At 43.4% G+C, this 27,323-nt stretch overlaps 2 protein-coding genes across 2 annotated transcripts; one reads left to right on the top strand and one right to left on the bottom strand.

The window, feature by feature from the left end:
* Positions 1–651: 651 nt before the first annotated feature.
* Positions 652–7,085, bottom strand: FAM174C (family with sequence similarity 174 member C). The gene is made up of 3 exons (XM_070745316.1): positions 6,391–7,085; positions 3,996–4,115; positions 652–2,576 (listed from the first exon to the last, which is right to left on the bottom strand). The coding sequence occupies exons 1-3, from the start codon at positions 6,693–6,695 to the stop codon at positions 2,573–2,575; spliced, it is 429 nt and encodes a 142-aa protein (XP_070601417.1). The 5' UTR covers positions 6,696–7,085; the 3' UTR covers positions 652–2,572.
* A 188-nt stretch (positions 7,086–7,273) lies between these two features.
* On the top strand, positions 7,274–23,465 carry ATP5F1D (ATP synthase F1 subunit delta). Its single transcript, XM_070745302.1, has 5 exons — positions 7,274–7,487; positions 8,627–8,780; positions 11,891–11,979; positions 16,538–16,664; positions 23,319–23,465. Exons 1-4 carry the CDS (start codon positions 7,350–7,352, stop codon positions 16,658–16,660), a joined length of 504 nt encoding a protein of 167 aa, XP_070601403.1. The 5' UTR covers positions 7,274–7,349; the 3' UTR covers positions 16,661–16,664; positions 23,319–23,465.
* The last annotated feature ends 3,858 nt before the right edge of the window (positions 23,466–27,323 follow it).

The raw sequence follows: 27,323 nt of genomic DNA, 5'->3' as shown, positions 1-27,323 counted from the left end.
CTTTCACAAAGTGAAACACACTTTGCTCTGGTTTAGTTTCAAAGCGGGGAAAAATCAGCACACAAAAAGTCAAAGTCAGTAAAGCAGTCACGAAACACAACGATCAGATAATCCTCCACAATGGCCAAACCCACAGGCTGCTATTTATAGCAGCCTCACTAATGACCACAGCCCCACCCAACCACAGATGGCCTCATTTTCTTTGATAATAATCTCTCAGTTGTTGTTGCCTATGCATCACTCTCCCCATGCGTGGCTGTATCATTAACTCTTGTTCCGAATCCAAGGAGGAGCTAGATAATTGATCTCCTTCTGAGCTGTCTGCCACACTCTCCTCCTCCCTGTCACTCATGTCTTCTTGGTCAGAAGAGCCTTCATCAGCAGATTCCACGGGGGGGGGGGGGGCGCAAAACAGGACTGCAGCATGTGGATGTCTCCCCCACACCCACAGTCCTTGGGGCAGGAGCTGGGCCAGAGCTAACCACAACAGAAAAAACCCAGTCCTAAGTCACTTTTTCCCCCATTGTAATTTTAAATGGTCACTAAACGAATCGTTGTAACTCAAGGGCTACATGTACACTAGCTGGGGGGAAAGTTGCAACCCAACACATCTACAAGTTCACCCTTAAAGTACAATAAAATCACTGCAAATCCACAAAACAGTTTTTATTCCCAGGTTTTGAAAGGAGATACAAGCAGGAGAGGAATGTTTATTATTCATTAACTGAAAAATTTTGGGAGTTCCCCCCAACCAACACATGTCATACACACACACAAATCCCACAAGGATCAGAGTTTAGCATCAAGGTGTTCTCTCAACATGCTTTATTTTTAAAACTGAAACCATTTTATATTGCATTGTTTAAATGCAAGCTTACTGTATTAAGTGCATTTTAACAAAAACAAAAAAACTCCCAACCTAGCAGTAGCTGGTCCCAATAAACCATCAAAGGACCATGTTTGAACTGATCAGCTTGCAGTTCGGTAATTAAAATATTGATTTCTTGGGTCTCAATTGTTTCTTTTTAACTTGAGGACACAATAACTCTTGTTATTGGCCAAATGCAGTAGCCCAGTGATTCTCAACTTTGGGAATTTTAAGGCAAGTGGACTTCAATTCCCAGAATTCCCCAGCTGGCTGGAGAATGCCTTAAAATTCCCAGGGTTGAAAAACATTGCAATAGCAGAATTATTATTATTATTATTATTCCCTTATTGGGCTGAACAAAGAAACACCCAGTTCTTATTTCTTCAAGTAGCATCCTATCCAAAACAATCTTCTGTATTTAACTGGAAATATTATTTTAATATTGGCTTGCCATAGAATATGATCACCCTGTCGGAGTTAAGAACTGCAATGGCTTAAATGTTCAATATGATCTCAATTAATTTATTTGGGGGGGGGGGGAGGTATCTTTCCTATCTATCCAGGAAGGGGCAAGTTTTACTAATTTTTTGTTTGCAGCTACTGGCCAACCATGCACTACCTAAAACAGGGGTCTCAATCCTTGGTGAACTTTAAAACCTGTGGGCTTCAACTCCCAGAATTCTGGGAGTTGAAGTCCACAGGGCTTAAAAGTTTCCAAGGTTGGAGACTCCTTGCCCAAAAGTACAACTGATGTCTCGTTACATTTTAAAGATGCTAATGGAGCATTTTCTATTATCCTTCATTTATAATGCACATTTTTCCAATTGTTAAGCAATCTGTTGTGGTTTGTGTTGCTTCTTCCCTGGGAGAAGGAGGGATGGGTCAACATGAATCAAGCTGAGCCTTAAACAGGGCCCCTGAAATGGAATCAACTAAAACAAAGGAAAACAAAATTCTTTGCAAAAATTACCAGGTGCCAGCACCGTGTCTCTAGTCATCAGATTAACTGCTTGCATGTTGCTTGCTCCAACCACTCATGGAATGATGTTGCTTGACCAACAACCAGATTCAAAAGCAGGCAGCCATTTTTCCCCCCTCAATGACCCAAAACCAAAAGGCTAAAAGCAGAACAGAAAATCCAGGCACAGGTCAAATGAGATGGACAGTTCCTTAATTGCAGAAGCTGCTGAATGACATGACCTGCTTTTGATGTCCTCCAACGTGCCACACCCCTCACCGGGACCCCCAAGCTTTTTTCTCGGGGCTGTGCCCGCCACAAAGTGCATCCTTGAATTTTCCAATTTTAAGAAGGTCCAATTCTCCTGATGAGGAAGATTCCATCCCAAGCGACCACGGCCGGTACCTGCTTCAAACTGTGAGCGGCGGCTTTGCATCTTCTCAGCCGCTCGTTCCAAATGGATTAGCGAGGTAGAAAGACCCACCACCCTGGGGGAAACCCTCGTGATTTTTCCCCCCTGCGATTTTGCGATGTCAGGCAGATACATTCACTCTCGTGGCCGTACGAGCGTTCTCCCGTTCGAGAGGCCTGAAGAGAAAGTTTCGCGCTGCTCGGTTTTCACATCGCAAGGAACTTCAGGATTATTATTATTACTATTATTTTTTAAAGTAACAGAGACTAGAGTTTCTTCCATCGGTGAAACTGCTTCCTCTCTGGTTAAGCTGGAAAACCCACAAGTCCTATTATCACCTAGAGAACAAAACAACAGCATTAGATGCAATGGCTTATTCAATTCAGTGCAGGTAAGTCCTCAATTTACAACAGTTCATTTAGTGACTATTCAATGTGACTGTGGACAACCATTTAAATAGGAGCCAGCCGTGTGCAGCAGCTGCCAAAAAAAGCCAGCAGAGTTCTAGGCTGCATTAACAGAGAGATAGAATCAAGATCACGTGAAGTGTTAATACCACTTTATAAGGCTTTGGTAAAACCACACTTGGAATACTGCATTCAGTTTTGGTCGCCACAATGCAAGAAGGATGTTGAAACTCTAGAAGAAGTGCAGAGAAGAGCGACAATGATGACTAGGGGACTAGAGGCTAAAACATATGAAGGACGGTTGCAGGAATTGGGCCTGGCTAGTTTGATGATAAGGACCATGGGTGACACCATAGCAGTCTTTCAATATCTCAGGGGTTGCCACAAAGGAGAGGGAGTCAAGCTATTCTCCAAAGCACCTGAGGGTAGAACAAGAAGCAATGGGAGGAAGCTGAACAAGGAGAGAAGCAACTTAAAACTAAGGAGAAATTTCCAGACAGTGAGAACAATTAATCAGTGGAACAGCTTGCCTCCAGAAGTTGTGAATGCTCCAATACTGGAAGTTTTTAAGAAGATGTTGGATAACCATCTGTCTGAAGTAGTGTACAGTCTCCTGCCCAAGCAGGGGAATGGACTAGAAGACCTCCAAGGTCCCTTCCAACTCTGTTGTTGTTGTTATTATTATTATTATTAAGTAACAGAGTCTGCAGATCCCTGTGCTAGAGACTGCTCCTCTTTGTCCCTGGAGAAAAAAGCAATCAGTCCAGGATATCTTCGGAACTAGTGTAAGTTTTCCTGCCTAAGCATGGAATTGGGCTAGAAGACCTCCAAGGTCCCTTCCAACTCTGTTGTTGTTGTTGTTAGATGATGATGATGTTACAACCTCACAGGGAAAAAAATGACTTATGACCATTTTTTTTCCACACTGCCCTGAGCAAAATCTAGAGCCGGGGTGGCGCAGCAGGTAGAGTGCTGTACTGCAGGCCACTGAAGCTGACTGTAGATCTGATGGTCAGCGGTTCAAATCTCATCACCGGCTCAAGGTTGACTCAGCCTTCCATCCTTCCGAGGTGGGTAAAATGAGGACCCGGATTGTGGGGGCAATAATGCTGGCTCTGTTAAAAAGTGCTATTGCTAACATGTTGTAAGCCGCCCTGAGTCTAAGGAGAAGGGCGGCATAAAAATAAAATAAATAAATAAAATAAATAAATAAAATAGGCAAAAAGTAATTAATATGCAAAGAATCTATAATTCCTTGCCATCCAATCACACTATCCTGCAGCCCTGTTCCTAGGAATCATTCGTATTGCTGCAGCAAACTAAAGAACACACAACGAAACTGATTCTCACCGTCTCAAATTCCTTATTTCAAATACCGTATCTTCGTCGCTCTCCAGAGAAGCCATCTCCATGGGATCTTCCGAGTTGGACTTTAAAAGTCCGTATTTTTTCCGTGGAGGTTTTCTTGTCCTACGAAATAAGTCTATAATCAGTTGCAGAATTTATTCACAAATTTATTTCACAAAAGGGCTGCCTTCCTCAACTAACTTCACACAGCCAGCAAAGCATAAAACAGGAACTTGCCTATAACACCAGCAAAAAAAAAAGTTATCAAATTTTCAATGCACAAGGTCAACAAGATCAGAGCCATCTAAGGGGGAAGCTGTTCCATAGAGCAGGATATTTGACTATGAAGGCACAATACAAAATGACACTGTTCCATAAAATGATGCTATTTTACAGAATGTCCTGGAGCAGGTACTATATCTAGTGAGACTGTTGGGAGACTATTGACCTCTCAACTATCCTGGCCCCATGCCATAACTTGCACCCTGCATTGCACCTGGAAATGTACTGAAAGTATACCTTCAATAATAGTGGGGTGATATGGGTGTACTGTGGCACCCCCTAAACTGCCAGATCCTGGGTCAGCTACTTTTCAAAGGCTGCTTCATGCATGTTGCATCAGTCCAACCAGGAAGTGACTAAGGTTTATGTGTGACTGAGTGCAGCCTCTCGATACAGCTATGCTGGCTGGAGAACTCTGGGAGCTATTTATTTCTATTTGTTTTACTGCAAAGAGTTGAAGTCCACAAGTCTTAAAGTTGCCAAAGTTAAAGACCTCTGAACTAGGAGCATCTCCAAATTTTAGCCTGCCTTAATTTAGAAGTAAAATCCCATCCAGAACTAGTAACAGAGGGTTTCCAGAAGCCTTTTGGTACCATTGCTTTATTACTTCTGCCAGTTTAAGAGGATTCCCCCTTAAAGGCAATGTTAAATCAAATTTATAGAGTGTTGCAGTGTTGAGCTTTAAGTGCCTGAGGTCTGAGGTGGTTTGTATCTCCAGAGGAAAGACAGTCTCAGGCAGCTGAGCAAAGACTAGGCCCCTGATTTTACATGTGCATTATTATATTAGATTTATTACACAAATAGGTAAGTATACTGCTCAAAAAAATAAAGGGAACACTCAAATAACACATCACAGATTTAAATGAATGAAATATTCTCATTGAATACTTTGTTCTGTACAAAGTTGAATGTGCACAACGGCAGGTGAAATTGTCAGTGTTGCTTCCTTAAATGGACAGTTTGATTTCACAGAAGTTTGATTTACTTTGAGTTATATTGTGTTGTTTAAATGTTCCTTTATATTTTTCAGCAGTGTACAATACAGGTAGTCCTTGACTTACAACCAAAATGTTAAGTGAGACATTTGTTAAGTGAGTTTTGTCCCATTTTGTGATTTTTCTTGCCACAGTTGTTAAATGACTCACTGCAATTAAATTAGTAACAAGAGTTAAGTGAATCTGACTTCCCCATTGACTTTGCTTGAGAAAGTCACAAAAGGGTTCACATAACCCCACAAGAATAATAAACATTTATTTATAATGCTCTTTTAACCAAGGGCATAACAGCAAGCCATGTACAACTAACAAAGACAGACATAGGCAATGCACACAGTTAACTAGAACACATCTAATAAAACCACAAACCTTGTTAAAAACCATTCCCAACCTCTCCAATGTCCTCCCCTCTTGCTGATCCCCAGAACAAGGATGTTTTAATCTGCCGAATCAAAGAGGAATGTCTTTAGTGCCTTGCGGAAGCGGAGAAAATTCTCCTCTACCTGAAGCTCTAAGGGAAAACTGTTCCACAGGCATGGGGCCAGATCTTGAAAGGCCCGCAATTTTGATAGATGGATGGATGGATACCATAGATGATAGATAATAATAATAATAATAATAGCAACAGAGTTGGAAGGGACCTTGGAGGTCTTCTAGTCCAACCCCCTGCTTAGGCAGGAAACCCTACACTACTTCCAGTGTTGGGGCATTATAATTATAAATAATAATAATAATAATAATAATAATAATAATAATAATAATAATAATAATAGGCATGGGCCAGATCTTGAAAGGCAAGGAAGGAAGGAAGGAGGGAGGGAGAGAGAGAGGGAAGGAAGGAGGGAGGGAGGAAGTTATAGTTTATCTATTAGGAACTGAATAATGCTTGCTCCCAGTCAGCACTCTTCAGATGCTCAGAGGCTACTCTATCTTAAACTGCAGCTCGCATGCCAACTGACGGGGCTGGGTGGAAGCCGAAGATCACAACTTGCGGAGGGCGCCCGATCGAAGCAGGTCCCTCTTCCTTAACCTGTAACAAGGCGGCCCATTCGAGTTGGCGCCCCTAGGGGTCATATTCTAGACCTACCCCAGCCCCGTAGGGCAACCCCGACTTCCCTCACCGAAACTTGCGGCCCCCGAGATAGTAGAGGAGGCCGATGCCCGCCAGGCCGGCCACGACGTAGAGCGCGCGGTGAAGGGCCAGCTGGTCAAATCCCGACAGCGAGGACCTGGATGTCGTGGTGGTGGCTGCGGCGGTGGAAGCGAGCCGGGAGGCGCTCTCGTGGCTTCTCTCTTTCGGCAGCAGGGAAGGAAGGGGAGCCGCGGCCGCGACGAGTTCCGTCTTATTCGAGCGCGGCGACGTCGGCGTCGCTGCGGCCACCACAATCCAAAGCGCCAGAGGCCAAACGAAGCCAACCGCCGCCATTCGGATCGGCGAAACGCCGATTCTGAGGGAAAGCGGACCGGACCGGAAGTGTCTGCGGGGACGCAGTATAGCGTCGGACCCACTTCCTGTTCCTTACCGCAATGGGGGAAATAGGCTCTGATGGATTTCTACCGGGAATTGCCTTGTTCTGGGTCCCCTGTGAATGGAGGTAGTCGAAAGCGGAACCCGACTATCTTAAAACCTAAAATAAGAAGAGAAAAATCCGCACGAGGATAAATAAAAGAGATGAAGTCAACATCGGGTCCACTCGCAAAAATCGGGAACTACACTTCCCATGCATCACCGCCGCCTCAGCGAGCCTCAATGGCTATTGGTCAATATCACCATGCATTACGGGAAAGGAGGCGGGGCCTTATCAGAAGTGACGTATCAGGCTGTTGGCGGGATGATGTGTTTAGGAAACGCGCTTCGTTCTTTAAGCAACGTTTCCTTGGAATGGGCGGTGTTTAACGCCGCGGTGCTTCTTGGGAAAATCTGCCAAAAGAGTTCCTTGAGGTCGTCCTGCTTCCCGTCATGCCCCGCGGCAAACCATCTTTCGCCCCTCCTTCCCGTGGTGTCTGCTGGGAATTGTAGGCCAGGCCTGGTTGCCGGTCGACCTCTCTGCTTTTCCTCCTCTCTAACCTTGGCTTCGCCATGTTCCCCGTCGGTCGTCTTCTCGCCCGCGCTTTGGTCTTGGGGTCCCGGTCCCCGTCCCGTCATTATGCTGAAGCGGCGGCGGCGGCTGCTACAGGCCCTGCACAGCTGGCCTTCACCTTCGCCTCGCCCTCTCAGGTATTGTCATGGCAACCGGACTGAGGCGAGCGTGTGGGCCTCGGGAGCGGCAGTGCCGGAGCTGCTGCTGGGTTTTATGGGTTTGGACCTCCGTTAAGCTCGCGTGTTTTGTTAAGCCGGGTTTAGCTTGTTGTGAGAACGTGCAGTTCCTAGTCAACCGGATCAAGATGCAAGCAGGTGGCGGAGGGGGAGACTGGATTCGCTTAACGTCTACACGATTCACTGAATGACCCATGGTGGGAAAAAGGCTTTGGAATTGGGCATAACTCACTTAAAAGCTGCCTTGCCTTAGCAATTGAAATTGTGGTCCCCATTGTCATAAAACGAGGATTATCTGGATTGGAGCTGGAGGACATCGTTTCGAATTTTTGGTGGCCATGTTCCCAAAGAAATAATAATAATTTTTTAATTTATATACCATTCTATTCTTGCTCCTATTCAATTATTTTATTTATTTATTTATTCCAGTAGATTTATAATTTATAATAAATTTATAATTACAAACTTATAATTAAACTTAAATTTATATATAATATTATAAACTTAATAATTTATAGAAATTATTCCATTTCTATTCTATTCTATTTGACTGTCAACAACTCTGGACAGTATAAAAGTATCCCTCATATGAAACAAGAAAAATAATTATCAGCTCCATCTCTTTTGCTTTCTATTTTTTAAAAAATCCAGATGCAGGGCTGTCTCTCCTTTTTCAGGTTCATTGGAGATACACCTTTACAGCTAGACCTTGACTTACAACCACAATTGCACCCCAAAATTATGATGTGGATTTCCCCCCCCCCCCTTTTATGAGCTTCATTGCAACAGTTGTTAAGTGAATCACTGCAGCTGTTAAATTAGTAACACTTGTCAAGGGAATCTAGTTTTCCCATTGACTTCGTTAGAAGGCCACAAAAGGGGATCACATAACCCTAGGACACTACATCGGTCATAAATGTGAGTCAGTTCCAAAGCATCTGAATTTTGATCATGTGACTATAAGGATGTTGCAATGGTAGTAAGTGTGAAAAGTGATCATAAGTCACTGCCAAGTTGTAACTTTGAACAGTCCGTAAATGAACTGTTGTAAGTTGAGAACTACAGTACTTGTATTTTCTTTCTCATTGTTTTTCCTACAGATTTTCTACAATGCTGTCGTTGTGAAACAGGTGGATGTTCCCACCTTAAGTGGATACTTTGGCATCTTGGCTGCTCACGTTCCCACTCTGCAAGTCCTGAGGCCTGGCATTGTAACCGTCTTTGATGAGGATGGCTCCTCCAAAAAATACTTTGGTGCGTGTGAAAATGATGGGTGGTAGAAAGAACAGAAAATTATCTTAGCTGAGGGTATCGACAGTCCTGTGTGTATACACTGCTCAAAAAAATAAAGGGACCACTTAAACAATACAATATAACTCCAAGTAAATCAAACTTCTGTGAAATCAAACTGTCCACTTGGGAAGCAACACTGATTGACAATCAATTTCACATGCTGTTGTGCACATTCAACTTTGTACATAACAAAGTACTGTATTCAATAAGAATATTTCTGTTTTCGTAGATTTTCACGGGTACAGGTATGAAGGTTGAAGGTCATGGCACTCGTCATCTTCAGGCTGGTGCTTTTTGACTTGAGGTCATGCTGTGTTCGCCCTAGCACAAGGACAAAAGCACAAGCCTGAAGATGACGAGTGGGACCTTGTCGAAACGTCACCAGGAATCTCTGAAACTTACACGGGAAGAAACCTGAATATGTCAAGACCTTCATTCATATATATATGTATGTATGTATGTATGTATGTATGTATATGTATATATATATGTGTGTGTGTGTATGTGTGTGTGTGTATATATATGTGTGTGTGTGTGTGTTTTCGTAGATTTTCACGGGTATATGTATGTAGATTGTTCTGAGTTCGGGTTTTGCCCCATGTAATATTTTGCATGTCTATGCGACGTTTCGGTGAAATCACATTCACCATCATCAGGCTGAAGTTCTAAGCTTCGTGCTGCTGTAGATATAGTTTGTTTGCAACTGCCATTTGTTCCTTATAAATAGTGGTGGGGTGGAGATTTGGTTTGAATGTAGCAAGTAGATTGGGTGGCTATGTTTTAATGATTTGATTGGTTGGTGGAATCACATTTAGTTGAAGGATTGATATGGTGATGATTATGATATGATATTATGATATCATAATCATCACCATGTCAATCCTTCAACTAAATGTGATTAGAGAGGCCTGTAAAGTCTTATTGCTATATATGCACAGAAAGCATTAAATTGGCCGGTCTCACTCCTCTTCACCCACTGAACTGAAAAAAATGGTAGCAATATAAGATGCCTTACTTGGCAACAAACTAGTCCTTAACTTACAACTATTTTTTAGTGGCCGTTATAACAGCATTGAGAAAAATGCTTACGATTGTTTTTCATAGTTATGATCCGTGGTCGGGTGATCAAAATTCACACACTTGGCAACTGGCATGTATTGATGATGGTTGCAGTATCCTGGGATCCCATGATCACTTCTTGTGACCTTCTGACAAGCAGAATCAATGTGGGAAGCCAGGTTTACTCAACAGCCATGTTACTAAGTAACTGCAGTGATTCACTTAACACCTGTGGCAAGAAAGTTTATAAAACGAAAAATGCAAAAACTTACTTAACTGTCTTGCTTAGTAACAGTAATGTTGAGCTCAATTGTGTGTGTGTGTGTGTGGGGGGGGGTTTACAATTTTTTTTTATTTTTCTCCACAATTCCATTCATATATCAATACACACATACCTTAAGATAATATCAATAACATACATATTTATACTTTGGAATTCAGTCAGTCAAAAACCAGTGTTTTATTTTGCAGCTATTTTCTACTCCTATTCATCAGTCTGTTTTCCTTCCTTCTATTACACTCCCCTCCCTCTGTCTCCATCTCTTCCTTCTACCTTCTTACTCCTCTCCCCCTTCTACTTCTTTCCACTCCTTCTCTCCCTTCACCTTCCTACTTCCTCCCTCTTAACCTTTCCCTGAGTGCTTCTTATCCTAGCTCGTCTCATATTTAACAGAATGAAAATATATTCCAAACTTTTAAACTGATGGTGCCTTTCCTGAAATTATTATTTTTATATAATTTCTATGTATATTAATCCTTAGATTAGGTATATGTTACCAATCTAATGCCTCTTAATTTAGTTTTGTCTCCTGGGTCTACCAACTATTTATTCAATTTTTATTCCAAATTAACTGCTATAGCTTAAGTTCACAAGATAGTTATTATCTCTCATATCTCTTCATTTTAGGCATTGTTTCCAACCCTTCCTTAATATATTTATTCATCGTTTATTTTCCCTTATAATTGTGATCATAAATTGATGAGCACTTATATTCAAAGTGTTGGTTATGACCTATAAAGCCCTTCATGGCACCGGACCAGATTATCTCAGGGACCGCCTTCTGATGCACGAATCCCAGCGACCAGTTAGGTCCCACAGAGTGGATCTTCTCCGGGTCCCGTCAACTAAACAATGCCGCTTGGCAGGACTCAGGGGAAGAGCCTTCTCTGTGGCGGCCCCAGCCCTCTGGAACCAACTCCCCCCAGAGATTAGAATTGCCCCCACCCTCCTTGCCTTTCGTAAGCTACTTAAAACCCACCTCTGCCGCCAGGCATGGGGCAATTGAGATACTATTTCACCCCTAGGCCCTTACAATTTTATGCATGGTATGTCTGTATGTATGTTTGGTTTTTATAATAATGGGTTTTAATTGTTTTTAGTGTTGGATTATTATTGTATGCTGTCTTGTTATTGCTGTTAGCCGGCCCGAGTCTTCGGAGAGGGGCGGCATACAAATCCAATAAATAAATAAATAAATTTTATGCCCCTCCACCTTAACCCACTCTAGTTCTATTTAGATTAATTCAGGTCCCTGGTTAACATTCCCCAGGCATGTTAGACAACCATTCCTAGGATCCTGAAATTTGAATTATTGTGGGGGTGGAGGCCCTTTTTCTTTGGGGAAATGAATGGGTTTTTCCCCCCTGCAATGCATTTTTGTGGAGAAGAGGAAGATACATGGGAAAACCTGAAAGTGTACCTAAAGCATCCAGCATAAACCTTCCCTTTCCTCTGGATATTTTAAATAATTTGTGGTTGCTCTATTTTGCTGGTGGTTTTGCTTGGACTTTATTACAGTCTGCATTTTCTGCCCTGTGGCTGGTCCTCCCACCATCATTGATTGTGATTTTCTACCTCATGCATTTCATTAGCCGGATGTCACCCAGAGATCATCCATCACCGGCCCATCTAGAAAAGGAATGATATAATCAAATCTCTGTAAGGAAGGGAATTCTAATTGCTCGGGGCCTTTGTCACTGACTGACTGTACCATTTCTTTGCACTTGTGTAGTGAGCAGCGGTTCTCTCACCGTGAATGCAGATTCCTCTGTCCAGCTGTTAGGTGAAGAAGTGGCTTTATTGGATCAGCTCGATGCTGCGGTTAGTATTTGTCTGTCTCTCCTCTTTTCATTCCATCCCTCTGCAGACAATCCCAGCTTGGCTGCCAAGTTAGGAGGGATTTCTCTGCACCGTGCTGACTCAGCACCACTGCTGTTTGCTGTCTTTTTTTAAAAAATCAATTCTGCTGCAGCTCAATTACCATTTCAGTCAGTAGTTAAAGTATTCAGATCTGGATGGAAGAAATATTAGGTTATAAATTAGAGTGGAAACCAGAAATGTATTTACTAGGAATAATTAGAGGACAACACAGTAAAGAAAATTATTATCTAAATATCCATATATTAACTGCAGCAAGATTGGCATTTGCGCAAATTTGGAAGCAAGAAAAAACACCAAATGAAGAGATGGTAATTAAAAAAATATTAGACTGCGCTAAATTAAGCAAATTAACTTACGAAATGCAAAATCAACAAAATAAAAACTACTACAGAGTATGTGAAAAATTGTACAACTGGAGCCAGAGAAAAAAGAGAAACTAGCAGTAAAAGACTACAGTGATCCCTCGATTTTCACGGGGGTTATGTTCCAAGACCTCCTGCGAAAATCGATTTTCCGAGAAGTAGCGGCGCGGAAGTAAAAACAGCATCTGCGCATGCGCGCCCTTTTTTCATGGCCGCGCAAGGGCTTGAAGTTGGAGGCGGCGAAAGTGCGGAGGCTGGCAAGTGGAAGAGAAGGAGTAGTAGTAGAAGGAGGTGGAGGAGGAGGAGCAAGGCGGGCGGACGGACGAGCTGGCTGGAGGAGCTGCGTAAAGGGCCAGCCGACGGAGCCATGGATTTACAGTACTGAGGACTATCGCTTATCAGCCGGCCGGTACAACCGCTAGTGGAGGCGGCGGTGGTGGCGGCAGCGCCGGCACTAAAATGGGGGAGCAGGCGCTGGGCAAAGCCTGCGGCGGAGACTCGCAGAGAAAGAAGGCGGCGGAGTCTTCCGACGGCCACAACCACCACCACCATCACCACCACCACCATTCGCACTACGGGAAGGAGATACTGCCGCGGGAAAGTGTTGGGAAAGGTAAACGTACCTGGCGGCAGTAGAGAGAGAGAAGGCGGGCTTGAGAAAGCCTTAGTAGCGTTGGTTGAGCTTTGTTGGACTAGGGAAACACGGAGGCGGATTTGCAACAAAAGGAGGCTCCGGCAGCTCGTGCGTGTCCTCCCCCCCCCCCCCCCCAAAAAAAACCCCACGTCCAGAGAAACATAGAAGATTTCGGCCAATCAGCAATGGCACACGTCAGTTTGGTGATGACGTATGACGTCATCGGGCGGGAAAAACCGTGGTATAGCAAAAAAACCGCGGACTATTTTTAAATTATTGTTTTTTGAAAAACCGTGGTATAGCGTTTCGCGAAAATCGAGACCGCGAAAATCGAGGGATCACTGTATTATGTACAGTAAATGGAATTGTAAAAAAATCAATTTGTGTTTTATGTATATAGGGAAATTGTAAATGTTTAATGTTAAATGTCTGTGTATTGGTTTGTCAAAACTCAATAAAAAAAAATTTTTTTTTAAAGTATTAAAAAAATTATTTGGAGGAGGGGATAGATAGGGAACTTATCTAATTTGCAGATGACACCAAACTGGCAGGAATAGCTCACACTCCAAAAGATAGGCAAAAAATAGAGATGGATCATGACAAACCTGAACCATGGGTGCTATCTAACAAAATTAAATTCAATGGTGAACAAAGTCAGGTTCTCTACACTTAGGCAAGAAAAAAAAAGTGGTACATTGCTCCACAGTAGTAATTGTGAGAGGGATCTTGGAGTCCTAGTGGACAACTATTTAAATATGAGCCAGCCGTGTGCAGCAGCTGCTCAAAAAAGCCAACACAGTTCTAGGCTGCATCAACAGAGGGATAGAATCAAGATTATGTGAAGAGTTAATTATTATTTATTAGATTTGTATGCCTCCCTTCTCCTTATAATACCACTTTATAAGACCTTGGTAAGGCCACACTCTGAATACTGCATTCAGTTTTGGTCGCCACGATGCAAAAAGGATATTGAGACTCTAGAAAAAGTGCAGAGAAGAGTGACAAAAATAATTAGGGGACGGGAGGCTAAAACATGAAGAATGGTTGCAGGAACTGGGTATTTCTAGTTTAATGAAAAGAAGGACCAGGGGAGGCATGATAACAGTGTTCCAATATCTCAGGGCTTGCCACAAAGAAGAAGGAGTCAACCGATTCTCCAAAGCAGGGTAGAACAAGAAGCAATGGGTAGAAACTAAACAAAAAGAGAAGTAACTTAGAACTAAGGAGAAAATTCCCGACAGTCAGAATAATTAACCAGTGGAACAGTTGTGAATGCCCCCAACACTGGAAATTTTTAAGCAGATGTGGGATAACCATCTGTCTGAAGTAGTGTAGAGTTTCCTGCCTAAGCAGGGGGTTGGACTAAAAGACCTCCAAGGTCCCTTCCAACTCTGTTGTTGTTGTTGTTATAAAATGCTTTGGGTAAAATAAGTACTACGTTCTTGTGGTCAAATTTGAAATGAAGGATCCTTGGTGATCTCTGAGCTTGGTGGTTTTCTTGCAGAGGTTTCGTTACCCAAACTAGGTGATATCATCAGTGCTAGTAAGGAGTGGGGTTTAAGCAGAGAACAAACGCCATTCCTTACCTAGCATTGATGTTGTTACCTAGTTGGATAATGAAATGTCTGCAAGGAAACAGTTGCGCTCAGAGAGCACCTAGGATCTCTCGAGTACTAATCTGAGAATGAAAGATTCGGTAGAAGCCATGAACCGGACACCCTACCTATTAATGCAAACAGCATGCAGAGATTCTCAGTCATCCAGGTTAGGGTGGTCCCAAAGGTGCTTTTCAGGAGGCAAATGGACTTTCTTGTTTTTGCTTTGAAGACGTTTCGCTTCTCATCCAAGGAGCTTCTTCAGCTCTGACAGGAGGGTGGGGAATGGAAGGATTGCTAGTCCTTGGAGACAGCTGGCCATTTGCATCCTTTAAGAGAGTCCTTGAGGCCACTTAGAGGTTTATCTGTGCCTTCAGGGTTACCCGAGAGGGGCTCTGGTTCCTGCAGTCTGCAGTTTTTTCCTCTGTAAATCCCTTCCTACTCCCACACCATTGCAAGGGTGTTCACCCCAAATTCTATAGTTAAAAGTCTGTAGAAATTCTCAATCATCCTGGTCATCCATGCTGGCCATTTATTTATTTTATTTATTGATTAGATTTGCATTCTGCCCCTCTCCAAAGACTCGGGGCGGCTAACAACAGTATAAAAAGACAATGTAAACAAATCTAATATTAAAAATAATCTAAAAAACTCCAATTTAAAGAACCACTCATACATACAAGCGTACCATGTATAAATACTATAAGCCTAGGGAGAAGGGAAATTTCAATTCCCCCATGCCTGACAACAGAGGTGGGTTTTAAGGAGCTTGCGAAAGGCAAGGAGGGTGGGGGCAACTCTGATATCTGGGGGGAGCTGGTTCCAGAGGGCCGGGGCCGCCACAGAGAAGGCTCTTCTCCTGGCTCCCGCCAAACGCCATGGCTTAGTCGACGTGAACCGGAGAAGGCCAACTCTGTGGGACCTCACCGGTCGCTGGGATTCGTGCGGCAGAAGGCGGTCCCGGAGCCATGAAGGGCTTTATAGGTCATAACCAACACTTTGAATTGTGACCGGAAACTGATCGGCAACCAATGCAGACTGCGGAGTGTTGGTGTAACATGGGCATATTTGGGAAAGCCCATGATAGCTCTCGCAGCTGCATTCTGCACGATCTGAAGTTTCTGAACACTTTTCAAAGGTAGCCCCATGTAGAGAGCATTGCAGTAGTCGAACCTCGAGGTGATGAGGGCATGAGTGACTGTGAGCAGTGAGTCCCGGTCCAGATAGGGCCACAACTGGTGCACCAGGCGGACCTGGGCAAACGCCCCCCTCGCCACAGCTGAAAGATGTTTCTCTAATGTGAGCTGTGGATCGAGGAGGACGCCCAAGGTGCGGACCCTCTCTGAGGGGGTCAATAATTCCCCCTCAGAGAGGGTCAATATCAATTCTTGGAGTCAAGGTCCATGCATCTTAAAGTTCCTGAGGGGGAGAAACATTACGCTATACAGCAGGTGCCTTTTGGCCCCCATCAGTTTCTCTTTCCTTAACAAGGCCCCCACATCTGTGGATGCTGCTGCTTTTGCCTTAAACCTTGATATCACTCTGCTCAACCCATCACTCTGCTAAACAAATAATTCCCTCAACACTGTCAAACTATTTACTAAGTCTGCACTACTATTACTACCAATTTTTTTCTCATCATTTCTATCATCCATTTCCTCCGACTTACCGTATGACTGTAACTTGTTGCTTGTATCCTTAATATTTTTATTAATATTGATTATTCCCTCATTGCTTATTTGACCCCTATGACAATCATTAAGTGTTGTACCTCATGATTCTTGACAAATGTTTCTTTTTCTTTTATATACACTGAGAGCAAATGCACCCAAGACAAATTCCTTGTGTGTCCAATCACACTTGGACAATAAAGAATTATATTCTATATACTTTTTTCCTGTACACAGACAGCCAAGTCAAACTTGGACAAAGCCTTGTCGCAACTCGCATCGGCCACCGACGAGGTAGCAAGAGCAGAAGCGCAAATCAGTGTGGAAGTCAACGAAGCAATTGTGAAAGCTTTGGAGTGAGCAGGTAAGTAATTCTCGTTGGGTTTCTGCTTCAGTTTAGCCTCCAACACCTACTTACAGTTCCGTGTTCATTCTCCAGCTGACATTTGAGGATTTATAGTTTGTTTGTTTATTTATTTATTTACTTACTTACTTACTTACTTACTTACTTACTTACTTACTTACTTACTTACTTACTTACTGATTTGATTTGATTTGATTTGATTTGATTTGATTTGATTTGATTTGATTTGTATGCCGCCCCTCTCCCTAGACTTGGGGCTGCTAACAACAATAATAAAACAACATATAACAAATCTAATATTTAAAATAACTAAAAACCCTTATTAAAAACCAAACATACCCACAAATATACCATGCATAAATTGTATAGGCCTGGGGGGAAGAAATATCTCAATTCCCCCATGCCTGATGACAGAGGTGGGTTTTAAGGAGCTTACAAAAGGCAAGAAGGGTGGGGGCAATTCTGATCTCTGGGGGGAGCTGGTTCCAGAGGGTCGGGGCCACCACAGAGAAGGCTCTTCCCCTGGGTCCCACCAAATGACATTGTTTAGTCAACGGGACCCGGAGAAGGCCAACTCCGTGGGACCTAACCAGTCGCTGGGATTCGTGTGGCAGAAGGTGGTCCCGTAGATATTCTGGTTGAGGGATGCAGTGTTTTTTTTCTGGTCAGGCAATACAAATAGTCCTTGACTTCTGACCACGACAGAGCCCATAATTTCCATTGCTAAGCTAAACAGCTGTTAAGCGAATTTTGCCACATTTTACTATTTTTCTTGGCACGGTTGTTCAGTGAATCACTGAAGGTGTTAAGTTTGTAACATGGTTGTTAAATAAATCTGTTTCCCCCCTCAACTTTACTTGTCAGAGGGTCACCAAAGGTGATCACAGGACCTCAGGACACATCAACCGTCATAAATACATGCCAGTTGCCAAGAGTTTTGAACACTTGACCTTGAGGATGTTGCAAGAATCATAAGAGGGAGAATGGTCATAAGTCTTTTTTTCCCCCCACTGCAGTTGTAACTTTGAACAGTCCCTAATCGTGGTTTTAAGTTGAGGACTATCTGTCAAGGCTGTGTTCTTGAGTGAGAATCTGTGGGCTGGAATCCAAAAGCTTTTAGAGTTGTAAGTTGTAGATGCAGGTAGTCATAGAAACATAGAAGATTGACAGCAGAAAAAGACCTCGTGGTCCATCTAGTCTACCCTTACACTATTTCCCGTATTTTGTCTTAGGATGGATATATGTTTATCCCAGGCATGTTTAAATTCAGTTACTGTGGATTTACCAACCACATTCCAAGGATCTACTACTCTTTCAGTCAAATAATATTTTCTCACGTTGCTTCTGATCTTTCCCCCAACTCACCCCAGATTGTGCCCCCTTGTTCTTGTGTTCACTTTCCTATTAAAAACACTTCCCTCCTGAACCTTATTTAACCCTTTAACATATTTAAATGTTTCGATCATGTCCCCCCATTCCCTTCTGCCCTAAAGATTGTACAGATTGAGTTCATGAAGTCTTTCCTGATAAGTTTTATGCTTACGATCTTCCACCATTTTTATAGCCAGTCTTTGTTTGGACCTGTTCAATTTTATCAATATCTTTTGGTAGGTGTTGTCCTCAACTTACCATATTTTTCCAGAGTATAGGATGTACTGGAATATAAGACGCACCTTAGTTAGAGGAAAATAGGGAAAAGAATCTGCTTACCAGGTACAGTGATCCCTCGAGTTTCGCGATCTTGATCTTCGCGAAACGCTATATCGCGATTTTTTAAAAAATATTAATTTAAAAAAAACCACTTCCACGTTTGGCTTCAGGAGTCAGCTGGGAAGCGGCGCGGCTGTTTTAAAAGGTCGCAGCCGGCCTGGGGGGCTTCCCAGCACCCCCCCGAACCCCCAACCTGGGTCTTCCCGGCCGCCCACGCATAGGGGAAACCCCGGCTCCTCGCTGATGCCCGCCGCTCGCCCGCCCGCCAGCAAGAGGGGGAAGACCCAGGGAAGGTTCCTTCGGCCGCCCAGCAACTGATCTGCTCGGTAGCGCAGCAGCAGCGAGGAGCCGAATCGGGGTTTCCCTTTTGCGTGGGCGGCGGGGACCGCAAACTCCACCATCTACGCATGCGCGGCCATAGAAAAAAAGGGCGCGCATGCGCAGATGGTGTTTTTACTTCCGCAACCCTACATTGCGAAAAATCGATTATCGCGAGGGGTCTTGGAACGGAACCCTCGCGATAATAGAGGGATCACTGTATTCATCTAGCTAGTGTCCTTAGTCTGGTCAGCTTCAGCACATTATTTTATCCCCTAGTTAAGGGCTTAAAAAAATTATTCTGAGAGAATAACAATGAAAGAGCTTGCAAGCCAGTAAGAGCTGGGAACATCATTAGCACCTGGAAAGAAGCAGTCTCAGCAAGTAGAGCAATGGAAAAAACCCTGCAAAGACTTAGGGCTTGGAAAACATTCTTCTTTGTAGAGAGTAACAGTGAAAGAGCTTGCAAGCAGCTAAGAGCTGGAAACATTGTTAGCACCTGGTTAGGGCTGGTTCGCACCTGGTTAGGGCTGGTTAGCACCTGGTTTGGAACAAGTTAGACCAATGGGGGGGGGGAACTGCAAAGACAGGGCTTGGGAAACATTATTCGCAGAGAGTAACAGTGAAAGAGCTTGGGTACATTAATTGCACCTGGTTAGGGCTGGAAAGAAATATCTGGAGCAAATAAAGCAATGAAAAAAACTCTACAAAGAGTTTGGAATACATTCTTGGCAGAGAGTAACAATGAAAGAGCTTGCAAGCCGGTAAGAGCTGGGAACGTTGTTAGCACCTGCTTAGGGCTGGAAAGAAACTTACTCAGGGCAAGTTGAGGACAGAAGGGAAAGGGGGGGGGGGACATGATCGAAACATTTAAACATGTTAAAGGGTTAAATAAGGTTCAGGAGGGAAGTGGTTTTAATAGGAAAGTGAACACAAAAACAAGGGGACACAATCTGAGGTGAGTTGGGGGAACGATCAGAAGCAACGTGAGAAAATATGATTTGACTGAAAGAGTAGTAGATGCTTGAAACAAACTCCCAGCAGACGTGGTTGGTAAATCCACAGGGACTGAATTTAAACATGCCTGGGATAAACATAGATCCATCCTAAGATAAAATACAGGAAATAGTATAAGGGCAGACCAGGTGGACCATGAGGTCTTTTTCTGCCGTCAATGTTCTATGTTTCTATGTTTGTATGAGCCAATAAAATTGCAGACTTGTTCATGAAATCACCGGGGTTTGGGCTGCACCCAAGGAAGACTTAACTTTGAGTGGGGGAAACCCAGCCTGGTCATGTCTAGATCCTCATGCTAAGCCATCTTGGGATCCATGTGTTTGGGCAAAGCTTATAGTGTGAATGTAGCAATTAGGAGCACCCGGCGGCTTTCTTGGCTGAAAAGAGAATGCTGAAAAGGCCACGCGGAGGAGCCGCTACAGGTGAAGCGTGAAAAATTAGAATACCGTGCAAAAGATTATTTATTTCAGTAATGCAGCTTAAAAGGCGAACCATAATGTATGAGACAGACTCATTACATGCAAGGCAAGATAGTTCAAGCCTTGATTTGTCATAGTTGTGATGATTATGGGGTACAGCTCATGAAAAACCCGTTGGGAGTTTGGCTTGGCATCTTTCTGCCACTAGGTGGCGCAGCAGGATAAGAAACCTGCATTGAGGCCTGCCATTCTGATAAGAACACACTCTTCAGTTCTGGTAAGTCCTCAACTGACAGCTACATGACCTTTCAAAGTTATGTTAGATCTTGAAAAAAGCTACTTGCAATCCAGATTTGAAGTTATAACATCTGGCTGAGAGTGGTCATGATCTGCATTTTCGGCCATCTGCAGCATCTCACAGTCATGTGACTGCAGTTTTTAATTATTATTTTTTAATGCCTGGTTCCGTTTTCTACACAAAGGCACCCCATAGCAAACAATGGGTTCCCTTCATGACCGTAGCATTTGCTTTGTGACTGCCACATTTGCTGAAAGGCTGCCAGGGAAAAAAAGGTCTAAAATTGGACTGGGGCGACTTGGTGACCCGCTTTGTGGCCCTCACGATCTCCAAATGTGAGCTCAATTGTCATACATTGAGGACTGCCTATATTTTAATGCATGCCGTTAAATGTCCATGTGGAGAAAGAAGCACAAAACCCGTCACTTGGTACACAAACGTTCTTGTAAAAAATGGAGAGGCCAAACCCTTGGGGGGTAATTATTGACTGTCTTGGAGAGGGTCCGCAAATTGGGCGTCCTCCTCGATTCACAGCTCACATTAGAGAAACATCTTTCAGCTGTGGCGAGGGGGGCGTTTGCCCAGGTTCACCTGGTGCACCAGTTGTGGCCCTATCTGGACCGGGACTCACTGCCCACAGTCACTCATGCCCTCATCACCTCGAGGTTCGACTACTGCAACACTCTCTACATGGGGCTACCTTTGAAAAGTGTTTGGAAACTTCAGATCGTGCAGAATGCAGCTACGAGAGCAATCATGGGCTTCCCCAGGTATGCCCATGTTACACCAACACTCCGCAGTCTGCATTGGTTGCCGATCAATTTCAGGTCACAATTCAAAGTGTTGGTTATGACCTATAAAGCCCTTCATGGCATCGGACCAGAATATCTCTGGGACCGCCTTCTGCCGCACGAATCCCAGCGACCGATTAGGTCCCACAGAGTTGGCCTTCTCCGGGTCCTGTCGACTAAACAATGTCGTTTGGCGGGACCCAGGAGAAGAGCCTTCTCTGTGGCGGCCGCGACCCTCTGGAACCAACTCCCCCCAGATATCAGAGTTGCCCCCACCCTCCTTGCCTTTCGCAAGCTCCTTAAAACCCACCTCTGACGTCAGAATTGAAATTTTCCCTTCCCCTTAGGCTTATAGAATTTATACATGGTATGCTTGTATGTATGATTGGTTCTTTAAATTGGGGTTTTTAAGATTATTTTTAAGATTAGATTTGTTTACGTTGTCTTTTATTGTTGTTAGCCGCCCCGAGTCTTTGGAGAGGGGTGGCATACAAATCTAATAAATAAATAAATAAACTGCGTGCAAATAGCAATAGCACTTGATGGCTTATATACTGCTCCAAGGTGTTTTGAAGCCCTCTGTAAGTGGTTTACAGAGACAGCATTTTGCCCCCAACAATCCTCATTTACTGACCTCGAAAGGATGGAAGACCGAGTTAACCTTGAGCCCACCAGGATCGGACTCCTGGCAATGGGTAGAATTAGCCTGCAATATTGCATTCTAACCACTGCATCACTGTTCAGCTATGTTGCTAAATTATCATATATTTCAGAGTATAATCCTTGGGAAGATTGCAGCTACAAGAGAGTTGTGAATGTGGAAGTGGGTGGATTTTTCTGCCGAGCCCCTTCTACCAACCGGCATTACTTCTAGCAGCATTTCTATAAGAATTGCATTGTCATCTCGGGGTAGGAGTGAATTCACTCTTGCTGCCCAAACAAAAACAGTGCTAACTTGCAATTCTTGTCTGTGCCTGACTTGTTTTGATTGGCAGAAGCTCTGCAAAGTTTTTGACAGGTGTCCCGTCCCCCCCCCCAGTCTTAATGTAGATTAAACAGGGGACCTCCTGTATGTAGAAACATAGAAGTCTGACGGCAGAAAAAGACCTCATGGTCCATCTAGTCTACCCTTATACTATTTTCTGTATTTTATCTTAGGATGGATATATGTTTATCCAAGGCACGCTTACATTCAGTTACTGTGGATTTATCTACCACGTCTGCTGGAAGTTTGTTCCAAGGATCTACTACTCTTTCAGTAAAATAATATTTTCTCATGTTGCTTTTGATCTTTCCCCCAACTAACTTCAGATTGTGTCCCCTTGTTCTTGTGTCCACTTTCCTATTAAAAACACTTCCCTCCTGGACCTTATTTAACCCTTTAATATATTTAAATGTTTCGATCATGTCCCCCCTTTTCCTTCTGTCCTCCAGACTATACAGATGGAGTTCATGAAGTCTTTCCTGATACGTTTTATGCTTAAGACCTTCCACCATTCTTGTAGCCCGTCTTTGGACCCGTTCAATTTTGTCAATATCTTTTTGTAGGTGAGGTCTCCAGAACTGGACACAGTATTCCAAATGTGGTCTCACCAGCATTCTATATAGCGGGATCATAATCTCCCTCTTCCTGCTTGTTATACCTCTAGCTATGCAGCCAAGCATCCTACTTGCTTTCCCTACTGCCTGACTGCACTGTTCACCCATTTTGAGACTGTCAGAAATCACTACCCCTAAATCCTTTTCTTCTGAAGTATTTGCTAAGACAGAACTGCCAATACAATACTCAGATTGAGGATTCCTTTTCCCCAAGTGCATTATTTTACATTTGGAAACATTAAACTGCAGTTTCCATTGCTTTGACCTATTGTAGAATAGGTGTTTTACTGGTGGGCCTGTCACTATGGGGAAGTGGAATTATACAGCTTCAGCCTGTCACAGAGGAGGGGGGGAAGGACTTGAGCGGCAGTAAAGTTGTTTTTTTGGTGTGATTTCTGTTCCAAACCCAGAAAGCAAATAGCCGGGGTCAACTTACGACACCTGAGCCACACAAAACCTGGCTGTAAATTTTTCTGATCTTCCTTGTTTTTCTCCGTTACAGGAAATTCCACCACTATTGCTTCAGAAGTGGCCTCCTTAAGTTCTGGACCTCTCCTCATCCTCCCTTCTCTTCTTTCGGTCTGTACAGAGTTTGTGAATAAAGCTTGACAGTGAACTGTTGCCGATTAAAGCAGAAGGTTAGGCCAAAGGTCCTATTTGATTCCTTGACTTCTCTGTTGGTTTTTCCCCATTATGATTCCTGAAATCAGCTGGTCATCTTTATAAAATACAGGGGATGCACGGAGAAACCAGTGCATCTAAAAATCAAAACGGCCTCTGTTTCTTGATCAGGGTAAATGGACACTCCTTCTGGGGCCATCCAGGGGTTAGTGGGTGTGTGCATTGAGCATGGAAAGAGATAGCTCACTTCAGATATCTAAACAGTTTTCACACATGAGTCCCTTGATGTTGTCTGAGCTTGGTGGTTTCTTGCAGACGTTTCAGTTACCCAAACTAGGTAATATTTTCTGTGCACTGATAATGTTAGCTGGTTTAGTAATGAAACCTCTGCAAGAAAGCAGCCGGGGTCACCAAGCACCGAGGACCCCTCATTTCAATCCTGAGCCACAAATATGCTCCTTTAATAGTTTTCAGACAACAATGGGTGTGTTTTAAATCTCTTTGAAATGGGCAAGAATAGAATAGGAATAGAAATCAGAATAGGAATAGAACAGAACAGAACAGAATTTGTTGTTGGCCAAGTGTGATTGGACACACAACTAATTTGTCTTTGGTGCATGTGCTCTCAGTGTCCATAAAATAAAAGAGACATTTGTCAAGAATCATGAGGTTCAACGCTTCATGATTGTCACAGGGTACAAACAAGCAATCAGGAAACAATATTAATATAAATCATAAGGATACAAGCAACAAGTTACAGTCATAAGTGGGAGGAGATGGGTGACAGGAATGATGAGAAAAAACTAGTAGTAATAGTAGTGCAGCTATAGTAATGCAGAATTAGTAGGTAAAAATGAAAGACAAACATGTTTTTCTGTTGAAAAATAATGTTTTGATAGAAAGAGTTGCTCAATAGGAAAATAATTCTTCACTCTTAAGTACAGGTTGTCCCTGAATTACCACTGTTCATCTAGTGATTGTTCAAAGTTACAACAGCACTGAAAAAAGGAGACTTATAACCGTTTTTCATAATTGCAACCTCCCCATGATCACGTGATCAAAATTCAGATACTTGGCAAGTGGTTCGTATTTGTGACGGACACAGCCTCCCAGAATGATGATCCTCTTCTAAGCAAGCTAAGTCAACGGGGAAGCTGGGTTCACTTAACAACCGATTTACTAACTTAATCCAGTTGCAGTGATTCACTTAACAACCGAGGCAAGAAAAGTAAAATGGGGCAAAACTCACTCAACGAACGTCCCACTTTCACAACAGAAATGTTGGGCTCGATTGTGGACATTACATCGAGGATTACCTGTCTCAAGGCATCAGATGAAATAGGTGAATGATCAGATTTATAAAAGATGTAGATGTGAAATACTAGTATAAAGCTCAAGAGTTGAACCCCAGAATCTCTCCGACTTCTCTCAATCCACCTCGACAGCTTTCGATCAAATGGGAATGTCAAACCCATTAGACAAAAATCATATCAAGCATTCACTTTGCAAGACGATTCCCCCTTCCCCAAACATTGGTTCTCCTAGATAAGCCATTTTTTAAAAATAACCAGTTGCCTCTTAAAAGTGGCCCGTTAAAGCAGGGGTGAAAAGCTCCCGGTTTGCTCGTGCCTGTCGGTCGTCGTTGAAAAGTGTTCGGGAACTTCAGATCGTGCAGAATGCAGCTGCGAGAGCAATCACGGGCTTCCCTAAATATGCCCATGTCACACCAACACTCCGCAGTCTGCATTGGTTGCCGATCAGTTTCCGGTCACAATTCAAAGTGTTGGTTATGACCTATAAAGCCCTTCATGGCACCGGACCAGAATATCTCCGGGACCGCCTTCTGCCGCACGAATCCCAGCGACCAGTTAGGTCCCACAGAGTGGGCCTTCTCCGGGTCCCGTCAACTAAACAATGTCGTTTGGCGGGACCCAGGGGAAGAGCCTTCTCTGTGGCGGCCCCGACCCTTTGGAACCAACTCCCCCCAGATATCAGAGTTGCCCCCACCCTCCTTGCCTTTCGTAAAGTTCTTAAGATCCATCTCTGTCGTCAGGCATGGGGGAACTGACACATCTCCCCCGGCCCCATACAGTTTATACATGGAACGTTTGTGTGTGTGTTTGCTTTTAATAATGGGTTTTTTAGTGTTTTTTAAATTATTAGATTTGTTTTTTACATTGTTCTTGTTATTGTTGTGAGCCGCCCCGAGTCTACGGAGAGGGGCGGCATACAAATCTAATAAATAATAATAATAATAATGTCACAAAGGGAGCACGAGGCTCCACCCGCCCGGATGCCATCATTTGGGTTCTTCTACCCTCTGTGCATGCAAAAAACATTCTGTGCATGCGCAGAGGGTAAAAGAACCCAAATGGCGGTGGGTGGGCGGTCCAGGAGCCTTACACCCCTGCATTAAAGCACTTCCCTTGAAGCCCACCTACCTCCCTGCCCTATCTGGTACATTGCATTTAAAAATATTGCTTGAATTTCAAAAACGTCTGCCGCCAGCATGCTACATAACAGCCATTCCTGGCATGATCTTCATTTCCAAGAATGCCTCTGGTCCCAGAAGCTTTCTTGGAAAAGAAAACAATTTAAAAATATGGCAGAATCGTGTTCTGGAAGTGCACCCACGAGTCCCAAATAAAGGCACAGGAGAAAACATTGGATGGAGTCAGAAGAGGGAGGCTGTTAAATTAGTTGTATTCCCCTACGAGAGTCATTTCTGGCTTTTTTTTGCGGGGTTGGGGGAAGAGAATTTTTTAGACAAAAATCAAAAGCTGGCAAGATGGGCTTGCCTTGCAGAAATTTCAGTCACTTTATGTACAGATAATCCTTAACTTACAACAGCTCATTGAGTGACCAGTTCGAAGTTACAACACTGTACTGAAAAACGTGACTTATGACTGTTTTTCATAGTTATATAACCGTTGCAGCATCCTCATGGCTGCGTTATCAAGGTTTAGATGCTTGGCAACTGGCTCATACTTATGACGACCAGGTTACTTACCATCAACTTAACATCTGAGTTACTTACTTAACAACTGCAATCATCCACAACAACTGTGGCAGGAAAAGTCGTAAAATGAGGCAAAAGCCCACTCAAATGTCTCGCTTAACAACAGAAATGTTGGGCTCCAATATGGCCGTACATCGAGGGACTGCCTGTGTTTGCTTTTTAAAGAAACAAATTCAGATAGGAGGAGGATTCGTAACTAGTTCTGTGCAGTGATGGGCTGCCAAAATTTCGACTGCCACACTGTGGGCGGGACTTGATTTGTGAATGTGGCTTGATGGTCATGTGACTGGGTAGGAGTGGCTTGCTGGCCATGTGACCGGATGGGAGTGGCTTGCTGGCCATGTGACCGGATGGGAGTGGCTTAAATGTCATGTGACCGGATGGGAGTGGCCTTACCAACCAAGATAAGTTTTCAAATAGGTGCTTGGACTCTTTCTGTTGATTACGTCACATCATTTGAATAGCCACAAAAAGGACAAATGACAGACAGCATTATTTGTTGAGGAGCACAGGAACATTTTAAGGTTTTGTACTGAACCCACAAGGTTCAGTGTGATAACAGATTAGGCAAGTAGCTCCATTTTCTTGCTATAAAAGTTCATTTCTAGATAATGATTAAAATGATTAAAGCATTTATGAGTAAAAACATACTATTTAATCATTTCCTATTTTAAAAGGTAAATAAGTTTACTTAATTAAGATTGCGAGAGCAATCATGGGCTTCCCTAAATATGCCCATGTTACACCAACACTCCGCAGTCTGCACTGGTTGCCGATCAGTTTCCGGTCACAATTCAAAGTGTTGGTTATGACCTATAAAGCCCTTCATGGCACCGGGCCAGATTATCTCCGGACCGCCTTCTGCCG

This window comes from Erythrolamprus reginae, chromosome 1 (assembly GCF_031021105.1).
Source record: "Erythrolamprus reginae isolate rEryReg1 chromosome 1, rEryReg1.hap1, whole genome shotgun sequence".
NCBI classification, from domain to species: Eukaryota; Metazoa; Chordata; class Lepidosauria; order Squamata; family Dipsadidae; genus Erythrolamprus; species Erythrolamprus reginae.
Note: the sequence above shows the minus strand (reverse complement) of the source record. Positions and strands in the feature narration are given on the sequence as shown.